The sequence below is a fragment of the Scyliorhinus torazame genome, chromosome 3, assembly GCF_047496885.1.
Source record: "Scyliorhinus torazame isolate Kashiwa2021f chromosome 3, sScyTor2.1, whole genome shotgun sequence".
Lineage (NCBI taxonomy): Eukaryota > Metazoa > Chordata > Chondrichthyes > Carcharhiniformes > Scyliorhinidae > Scyliorhinus > Scyliorhinus torazame.
In genome coordinates, this window is record NC_092709.1 from 156,240,529 (window position 1) to 156,251,232 (window position 10,704).

At 46.2% G+C, this 10,704-nt stretch overlaps 1 protein-coding gene across 1 annotated transcript in view; it reads right to left on the reverse strand.

Annotated features, from left to right (window-relative positions):
- LOC140408771 (dihydropteridine reductase-like) overlaps positions 1–4,600 on the reverse strand; it is a 31,839-nt gene extending 27,239 nt beyond the window's left edge. The window contains exons 1-4 of the mRNA XM_072496438.1: positions 4,404–4,600; positions 4,015–4,107; positions 2,301–2,397; positions 1,030–1,170 (exon numbers count right to left, since the gene is read on the reverse strand). Coding sequence (XP_072352539.1) covers positions 1,030–1,170; positions 2,301–2,397; positions 4,015–4,107; positions 4,404–4,490 — 418 coding nt within the window. The 5' untranslated portion in view covers positions 4,491–4,600. The remainder of the gene's footprint in view (positions 1–1,029; positions 1,171–2,300; positions 2,398–4,014; positions 4,108–4,403) is intronic.
- Positions 4,601–10,704: the final 6,104 nt, after the last annotated feature.

Genomic DNA, 10,704 nt, shown 5'->3' on the forward strand with positions numbered 1-10,704 from the left:
TATTCTGGTCTCTCCAACTCATCCTGTTTGGTACCACATGCAGTTAGACACCCCCTCCCCCCTTAACAATTGCATACCCAATACCCAGTGATCACTGGCACCTCCAATCTGCCTTATCTCCTGACACCCCCCATGCCACCATGATCACCCCCACTTCCATGAATCATGTTGTACCCATCCCATGCTTCATGATTTCTATCTGCCTGTTCCTGATTGTGGCCCTCTAGATCATCAATCATACTGGCAGCTGGATCTTGGAACTGTTTTTTCTCAAACTCCACAATGATTTAGGAAACCCAGGCTACCAGGCTGTCCCATCAGAGCTCTCTGCACTCACCCTGCTATTTCCATACATGGAAATCCCACTCTGACCAGGAAATACAAAGGCCAATGTTTATGCTCAGCTATCCATTAATAAAATGCTTATTCCACCATCTGCCACAAGGGACTGAATTTGTTTTTTTAATTAATTCAAGAGATGTGAGCTTCACTGGCTAGGCTAGAATTTATTGCCCATCCCTAATTGAACTGCTGATGGTGAGGGTGAGCTGCCCCCTTGAACTGCTGCAGACAATGTGGTGTAGGTACACCTCAGTACTGTTAGGGAGGGAGTTCCAGGATTTCGGCCCAACGACAGTGAAGGAACGGCGATATATTTCCAAGTCAGGACGGTGTGTGTTGGAGTGGAACTTGTAGGTGGTGGTCTCTCAAACAAGTCCAATGTCCTTTGACAAATATTTAGAACAGAAATAAAATTTTAAAAGCACAAATCCACATTACCCTACTTTTATCCAAATATGAAAACTGAATCCACATGATAAATTAATGAGCCTAATCCAATTTGATGTCCAATCATGGTTTACACAAATGTGACTGTGCAAAAGAAACATTAAAATGACAGAAATGCTGCATCGTGGCACTTTATGTTAAAGCAAACATATTTAACACAGTTGATAGGCGCGGGTGCGAATATGGAAGATAATAAGGGTTCAGCTAGTGTAAAAGAGTAATAGGAGAAGCTCTGCTCACCTGCTGTCCCATTCAAGGCAGCACTTGCACCAGTCAGTGTCAACAAGCCACCATCTTTGAGATGTTTTGTAGCTAAATGACTGGAGATTGTTGATGTCCACATGCTCTGCTTCCACATCAAGTCAGTGTTTTTATAAAGAGCTTTGAAAAATAAACAACATCAGTCACCTGTTGGCTATATGCAGGCAGAGGAAAAACTGCAGCAAAAGAAATCGAAGGGAAAGGGAAACATGAGGTATTGTAAAATCATTAGAAAATTATGTTTTACTTAGTACATTACAAATAAGTAAGGAAATAGTGAAGGGAATCCAAATATTTTAAAGAAAAACTATTTTCTTTGACATAAGGCTGTGCAGCCATAGTTTAGAACTTCAGCCGTTCAATTCTTCCACACTGTGTAGGACAGGCATCTTCAGATCTGCATTAATATTCATATGTATGTAAGTAACTGTCTAAAATATTTACAAGGTATATTTACTATTATTTTCCATGATATAAAGTACAGAATCTGTCAATATATAGACAAAATTATTTAGGGTGTGTCATGAGCAAACAATGTAAGTTCAGGCTCATGTAAACTAGAGGTGAAGAAAGGCAACAGTACATGTTTCCATGTCATAGAATCCCTACAGTGCAGAAGAAGGCCATTCGGCCCATCGAGTCTGCATCGACTCTCTGAAAGAGCATACTTACTGATCCCACACCCCCGCAACCCCATCTATGGATACTATGGGGCAATTTTTCATGACAGTCCATCTAACCTGCACTTCTTTGGACTGTGGGAGGAAACCGGAGCACGCGGAGAAAACACACGCAGATAGGGGGAGAACGTGCAGACTCCACACAGACAGTGATCCACGGCCAGAATTGGGTCTCTGGTGCTGGAGGCAGCTATGCTAACCACTGTGGCACCCCCGTGTTAAAAGTTTGGTGCGGGATTTTTCGGCCACACACTCGACAACCGAAGAATCCAACCAGAGGTCAATGGACTTTTCCACTGTCTGCGCCTCGCCCGTGGCGATTTTGCGGCGGGTGGGGCAGAAGAATCTAGCCCTTGATATTTAAAAATAAACCTGTATCATTGACTCAAGCCCTGTGAGAAGGTTTAAGAATCTGTACGGTATGATTGACAAAATAGAACTCACCAACATACATTCATGCAACAGCGTGGAACTTCTGAATACTTTGGAAGTTACTTTTAAAAGTTTCTCTTTGCTTATAAAGTTTAATTAATATCTTATTGTTTAACTGCACAAAATGCAGACACTTACATTTTGCCTTTGCACTGCCACCTGCCCATCCACCCGCTACACAGATAATGGCATCCACCTTCTGTTCCCCAAGAAGGCTGGCAACATCTACTGTAACCTACAGACATGACAGCAGCGTGTTAGTAGAATTTCACTGATTTAGATAACTTGATATCTGGGGCGGGATTCTCTCAGCCCAAGGCCGGGCAATCCCCGCGACCGGCGCGAATTGCGCCACGCTGCCCCAACGCCGGCAGAGCGGAGAATCGGCGCCATTGGCGCCGGCGTGGTTGGTGCCGCGCCAGTCGCAGGCCACTCTATGCGGCCGGCCGATTCTCGGGTCGGGATGGGCCAAGCGGCTGTCATAGGCTGGCGCCGTCCAAACCTGCTCTCAGCCGGTGGGAACTCAGCGTTGAAGGGTCGGGTGGTGGCCTGTGAGTGTTGGGGGGGGGGGGGGGGGGGGGTCCGACCCCCAGGGATGCCTCCGATGTGGCCTGGCCCGTGAACGGGGCCCACCAATCGGCGGGCCGGCCTCTGTCTCCCGGCCACCTTTCTTCCACGCCGGCCCCTGTACTCCTGCGCCATGTTGCATCGGGGCCGGCGCGGACAAGGGAGACACCGCGCATGCGCGGAAATCGCGCTGGACCCACTGTGCATGCGCGCATCCCCCGGCGCTCATTCCACAGCCGGATTAGCAGCTGAAGCGGCGTGAACTGCTCCAGTGCCGTGCTGGTCCCCTGTAGGGGCCAGAATTGCTGATCCTGGGGCCGTTGCTCGACGGCGTTTCCAACGGCGTCAACATTTAGCCTCAGGATCAGAGAATCCTGCCCCTGGATTTGTCAGTGAGAATTCTCCATTGCGAGTCCGCCTTGATGCCGCTGCCAGCAAGAAGGGAGAAATTGGGGCGGTATTCTGCCCCCCCCCCCCCCACGCCAGGTGGGAGAATCGCCATAGCGCCGCGCGAATCGCGCCACGCCGCCCTGGCCCCAGCATGCGATTCTCCCACCCCTCCCCTGAAACCAGTGGCGCGAGAATCGCGCCGGGCCGCTCGGAGAATCGCCGCAAACTGTGAGCGGCGATTCTCCGGCCTGGATGGGGCGAGCGGCCGGCGAAAAAAATGAAAGTCCCGCCGCCGCCGTCCACACCTGGTCGCTGCCAGCGGGTACTTGTCGCGAAGGCTTGGGGGGGCGGCCTGTGGAGGGGGGGGGGGCGAGGGGTTCTCCTTCACCGGGGGTGGCCTCCGAAGGGGTCTGGCCCGCGATCAGGGCCCACGAATCGGCGGGCCGGCCTCTCCCCCTCCCCCCCCGGCCTACTTTCCGCCACGGCTGGCCCCTGAACACCGCCCCCATGTTGGGTCAGGGCCGGCGCACGTAAGAAGTTTCCCGCACATGCGCAGGACGGCGCAGCCCAAATGCGCATGCACGGGTTTGCGCCCATTTGGCGTGGCGGGTAAGGAGGCTGGAGTGTCGTGAACGCTCCAGCGCCGTGCTGGCCCGTCGTGCCCAGGCCCTGTTTGCGCCATCGTGAAACACGACGCCGCGAACACTTGGCCTCAATATCGGAGAATCGCCCCCCTTGGAGCTCAGCCAAATCTCCATTCACTGCAGCGGGACCGGACAATCCCCCCGGCGTGAAGGAACGGAGAATCCCGCCTATTGTAACATTCACCACCTGCTCCGCGCCTGAACTGCATTTGTCAGTAATGTGCTCCGCCAGTTATTGGAACATTCATTACCTGGTCCGCCTGTTCAGTGAAGGAATCGCTCATCTTCACAATTATATTCGCATTCGCTTCTTCGTTAGACGTGAGATCAATGGAAGCAACCCACTGCAACCGAGAAAAGTTATTGAACAGTAACGAGATGGTGATATAGAGTCAGAGAGAAATGAAACTCCAGCACAATCTGAAAGACTTGGCCTGCTTGTTAACCTAGCCGCAGCTTCACCTATCACGAACCGGAATGTATTCAGTGTGGTGGCAAATTACACCATTTAACGTTTAACTAATTGTTAAAAATGACAAGCGACATGTTGCAATTTGCAGCATTATTTTCACTGCCCCACTAAATTATCCGCGCCCTTCCCGTGCCTGGGAGATCCTCCCTCCTTGTATGTGCTACATACCCACTGCTTGGATTTAAAGAACTCGACACATTTGCTTCCCAGAGCTCCCTTTCCTCCATACACGATGACTTTATGAGCTGCAGCCATTGCTATTTTTTCTCTCTCGCTCTGAAATGAGATCAGCTCCTGCTCACAACCTTCTCACGCTGTCAGACTGGGTGCAGATATCCAAACAGCAGCTAAAGACCTTCAATAAAACAAACTGTCAAGCACAGTCCGCGAGAAGAACTGACACTATCCTGTCTTAGCACCACCCTCCCTCTGGAGGCCTCACTACACACTACTGTATGTCTATTAAAAGCTGCTCACAGTGTCAAGGGCTGAGGAAAAGCAGGAGAGTTACTATTCTCTCCAATGAGGCCTTTTCTTTTTTTAAATATTTATTTTTAATTCGATTTTAATTTTTTTAACAAATATCGTAACAAAGAAATAAAAATAAAGCTATTAACAATGTAAAGCAGGTACAGTACAGAACAAGAATTATTGCAAATGTAGGAACAAACAAGACAGGATAAATTTGGAACAGCATACTTAAGGAATTAGTGCCTCCAATTTTGATACTGGATCAAACCATTAACAGGTTAATAGCATATTACAGATTCAGAGGGAAAAGAGGATAAAGCCATATAAGTGCAAAAGGATAACAGTTCAGGTCGCACATGTTTACGTATTGCAAGATCAAGACTTACAATACAATGTACCAGACAATATGGTTCATGAAAAGCCCAGGAACAAGTCATACAAGGTGGAGCCTATAAATTTAAGATAGGGGTCCCACACTCTACGGAATGCATCAGATTTAGAACAGACTACAAATGTCAGGAATTCAACTGTAAGAAGTCTCACAACACCTGACTTCAGCTGACGAAGGAGCAGTGCTCTAAAAGCTTGTGATTTCAAATAAATCTTCAAATTAACCTGGTGTTGTGAGACTTCTTACGGTGCCCACCCTAGTCCAGTGCCCACCCTAGTCCAGCGCCGGCATCGCCACATCATGGCAACCAGGAATTCCATAGGAATACATTCCATAACACATTTATGCCAGTTTTGAATTGAAGGATGTTTGCCACTAATCTAGGAACATAATCCAGGAGATTCTTACGAGTTGCAAAGATCGGGATGTTGTACAACCTTTTTTTATTAGTATCAGTAATTCTACCATCTGGAAGACCCAGAATTAGGAACACGGGATTAAGTTCTAAGTTCCTGTCAAAGATTTTCTCCAGCGCTCTAACTACACCAGACCATTTGGATTGAATTTTAACACAGGCACATATGCAGTGTATATAATCACCCTCAACTACAAGGCGCTTTATAGGCACATCAGGGATATAGCAGGATCAAATCTGTGCTAAGATGAGGCGTGACATGCAAGCGGTACAGTATCTTAAATGAAATTTCCTTCATTTAATTGTAAATAGAAATGTTACTGGCATAATCCCATATACCACCCTATGTTTCCTCATTAATGTTAGTCACAGTACACTCTGGTTTCTCTTCAGATCGTATAAATCTTTTGTCTTTTATTAATATTAGTTACCAAGGCTAAAGACCAAATTCTCTGTCCAGCAACAACGATCACAATCAGGCATCCAGCCGAAATTAAGGTTCGCTCCAGGTGCTGAACCGACCGCTGCGCTCCCGCCCCCCCCCCCCCCAAGCTAGTGGCGGGATCGGGGTTTGCACTCATGCGCCAGCGGTAGGATGCTATTGAATGCAAATGAGTCCTAATAATCCATTTGCATCCACTTAGCGGACCCGGCATCAAAGTCTCCAGGCCCTTGTGATTCCCCAGTGCTCTGGGCCGGGAATCACATGGACAGGGATCATCACTGGTATTTAGCAGCATGGCCCTGATGTGGTGGACTTCACCGTGGTCCAAGGGGATATCCTCTTAAGGGGGTTACCCCAAAGTCCACCTGAGGGCCACCGTCCCCCATCCCCACAATGCACAACCTGTCCACCCCTCCCCTACCAAACCCCCCTTTACTGCCCCACCAAAATGGGAGACATTGCCAGAGACTCGCTAGATAGGGAAAACCCCCAGAGACCTACTGGATAGGGGGACCCCCCGTGAACCCCTGAATAGGGGTTTCTGAGACCTCCTGAATAGGGGAACACCTCCCAGAGAACCCCTAACTAAAGGCCCTCCCCACAGAGACCCTCTAACTCCAGGGACCCACCCCTGAGATCCTCCAACTAAAGCAAATTTTAAAATTAATCACTGCCATTGCATAGACCACCAGAAGAAAAGTAAGATAGTGTTTTCATGCCACATTCAGGCGTGCACCATGACAGCCCGCCCCCATCTCAATTCATATCAGAGGCACCAAAATGTCCCCAACATGTTTCTTTCACAGTTTAAGATCTGTCTGCGCCGATCAGAATTTAATCAACAACATAGAGACCGCAATATAATAATAATACAAAACAATTGCGACCATAATCATTTCAAAGGAACATTCCTCAACCAAAGTGAGGACCCACACGACTAACCCTTGTGTTATTTTTCACTCATACTGTCATTATCAACAAGCTACCCACTGCACCACCGAGTCGCCCTAACTCGGAAATTCAGTAAATACAATGGATAACTGGCATGTGGCACAACTACCATACATAAGGATAATAAGAGACCCTAAAACACTCAAGGACCAGAAGAAGACATTTATTACAGGCCTCAATTATTAACATCTTCCTTTAAGCAGGTTAAATGACAATAAAATCAGACAAACAACACCATAATAGGGAGAGAGTCCAGCTTAGAGCTTTTGAGGATTTGAGGATCTCCGGCGGCAGAATATCAATCTAATTCCCTGCTCCTCACGGACTTAATGGAGGCCAGGGTAATTGGCAGATTATCGAAAGACTTAATAGAGTCGGCGGATATCACTTTCAGGTTGCAGGATAATGAATGGCATAATCCACTCCAGCTGCCTTGAGTTGCCTTTGAACTTCATCGAAGCGTCGGCGCTCCAGCTGTGTTGCCACCAAAAGTCCTGGAAATAGGAAATCTTACACCCTTGTGGAGCCAGCTCCCAACACGCCTTGCCTTCTCCAGGGCTTTCTGGCGATCTTTAAAATTATGGAAACGAATGATTATTGGTCTGGAACGGTGATTGTCCTTTGGCCTCAAAGACGCGATATGGTGAGCCCTTTCCAATTTGAAACTCCCAGCCTTCACGTCCAGCCCAAGAAAGGATGGCAGCTAATTTTCAAAGAACTTAATAGGAGCCATACCCTCCACTCCCTCAGGCAGACCGACAGCTTGGACATCTTTCTCGGACCTCGGTTCTCCAAGTCTCCCAGGATTTCTGACATTCCACATAGCTGGCTTTCCAACGATTGAATATGAGCTTCAATTGGAGGAGCAACATTTTTAACATTCAGAATTCTTTCCTCTGTTTCATCAAGTCTTTTATTGGTATTCTGCAACTCTGTCTCGTGAGCACTTAGGCTTTGTGTCAGTTCGACAAGTCAATGGTCAATAACTCGGATAATGTTGGTAGTCATCATTTTCAGCACCTCTGAGAACATTTGAGAGAGCACCAGGTTTAAAGATCGCTCGAGGATCAAGCCATTATATTGAAAAGCCAGCTCCACCCCTGTTGAATCCGACTGCGCCCTTTTATCATTGGGTCTCTTCAGGTTTTTTTGCATATTCTCACCAATATTAATCCAAAAGTCTTCATGGGACAGACATCAAATGTTAGGTCATGGATTCGGCAAACTTGTGCCAGGCAATCAGGATAAATTACGGATTATAAAGCAAGCGGCTCCGGAGCCTGTGGAAAAGCTGTTCTTCCCATGCCCGCATCACGTGATCCTTTAGGCCTTTCTGAATAAACCAGTAAGGACAATAGGTGGCCTTAAATGCCATCAAAAGGGGCACATCGAAGAGGGAAATACCAGAAAGCAAGGAAAGGTAAGTTTAAATAATTGTTATTCCTAGTGTTCACATATGTCCTCCAGTCCCTGGTCGTGAAAAGACTCAAGCCAATGGACAGCACATGCTCCCTCTCAAGGGCCTCCTGACCATGGACAAGACTGTGGAAGAGATGGAGGCAGTCAGATTGACCACCCACTCTGGGCATTACCAGCATGGACCTATGGATGGCACATTGATGCTAGGTGGATTATTCCAGGGCCCAGGTTTTTCTGTTCGGTTTTTCAGTACTTTTGCTTTTCACTCAACAATTTGGTAGCCCCAGTGACTTCAGTAACATGTGTGATTGCCACTTTCAAGTGGACAAGCTAGCGATCTGTGTTCTCACTGTTTTTATCTCTGCTTGTCCCTCGCTCTCTCAGCCAATCTTTAAAATAAAAACAAATACAAGACAAAAGTGCTGTTTTATATTCCAGTAATTTACAGTTAATATCCTGGCTGCATGACTTTTTCCTGTTGTTTGGTCTTTGTTCCCCTTGCTTTCACCAAAATTTGGCAGCACAAGTGATTAGCACTGTGGCTTCACAGCGCCAGGGTCGCAGGTTCGATTCCCTGCTGGGTCACTGTCTGTGCGGAGTCTGCACATTCTCCCCATGTCTGCGTGAGTTTCCTCTGGGTGCTCCGGTTTCCTCCCACAGTCCAAATACGTGCAGGTTAGGTGGATTGGCCAGGATAAATTGCCCTTAGTGACCAAAAAAGGTTCGGCGGGGTTACTGGGTTACGGGGATAGGGTGGAAGTGAGGGCTTAAGTGGGTCGGTGCAGACTCGATGGGCCAAATGGCCTCCTTCTGCACTGTATGTTCTATGTATCTATGTATCTAAAATTGTCATAGTGCATCAAAAATAAGAATCAATTGTGAAACTTCTAATGGAAGCCCTTTTGTTACACAAAACTGTTCTTACAATTTGAAAGAAATATCATGTAACTTGTGAATCAATTGGCCTTTTACAACATTTGGGCAGCTTCCCTGGTGACATTTTCTCTTAAATGGCCAGGTTGGTTGCATTTAATTTCACAATTTTCTATGGTGTGAGTTGAATCCTGACCTCATTGCTAGCCTGGTTTTTCAGTCACAACCCTAGCATATCCAAAGTGTGTGCAATCATTCCATTTTCTTCATATTGATTATATTTAGATTATGTATACTTGTTCTAAAAGAATCCTTTAATGGCTAATTGGGAATTCTAGTTCTATTCTCCTGCACGTAAGGACTTCTTTCCATTAATACCAAGTAATTATTCATGAAACTTTTCATGAAGGTTCCGCCTTCTCAACCTTGTCCCTCGCTGAGGTGTGGTGACACTTGGGTTAAATCACCACCAGGCAGCTCTCCCTCCTCAAAGGGGAAAGCAGCCTATGGTCATCTGGGACTATGGTGAGTTTACTAAGCACTTCATTCGAGAAATAGGCCTACCCAGTTCAAACCTAAATCGACACCCATTTTAGCTGGAAATCTCATTACAACTAAAAATATACATAATCTCCATCATAATCAAAAGGATTAGTTTACATTTTTTGTTACAGTCCTTCAGCGGAAGAATATGCAGGTAAGCCAACCTTTTTATGGAGCAGATAAAAATAAAGACAGAGGGCGAACAATTTCAAGTTAAGAACACAGAAATGCTATTATTACAGAGAGGCATCTGGTGGTGCAGAACCTTCTAACTGTTGTTGCAAAGGTGAAAAGTGCTGGCTGGTGCATAGAGATCATTTTGGAAAAGTAGCAAGAAGGCAAAATAATCAAACAGTGAGTAAAACAGCTCCAAGGTGGTTGGGAATGTGAATGGGAGAAACTAGAAGGATGCTCAAGATCTGAAAGTCAACATTGATGTTAGAGAACTTAAAGCTACCCAGCAGAAAACTGAGATACTGTTGCTGCTGGATTCCTGCCAAACCTTCCAGTTTTCTATGTCCCGCATTGCTACATTGGATAGATCACACAGAACTGCTACATTATCCCTCTGCTATTCATATAAATAATAGAGCTTTTGTATACGACGCACGTTGGGTAACAATTAATTCAACTTTTTCATAACTAGTTCATACCACACTGATGAAACACAATAGTTCCCCTCCTGAAAGACATATAAAAGTCAAAATCCAACTTCACCGATCAGCTATATTCTTCAGATGTAAAAGTCTACAGTGTGCTTAATTTACACCAGATTGGTGAACTGTGTTAGATTGGTTACATAACTTTTACATGGCCAGACGAGAAAGGTGACTTTCTTTCATTAGAACATTTTTCTAAAACTATTACTTTTTGACTTTGAAAATCTGATTTTCACTAAACAGGGAACAAAAGGAAAGTTCCAGAATTTTACACCTTTTTTCCCTCCTTTGAACCAAAGAAT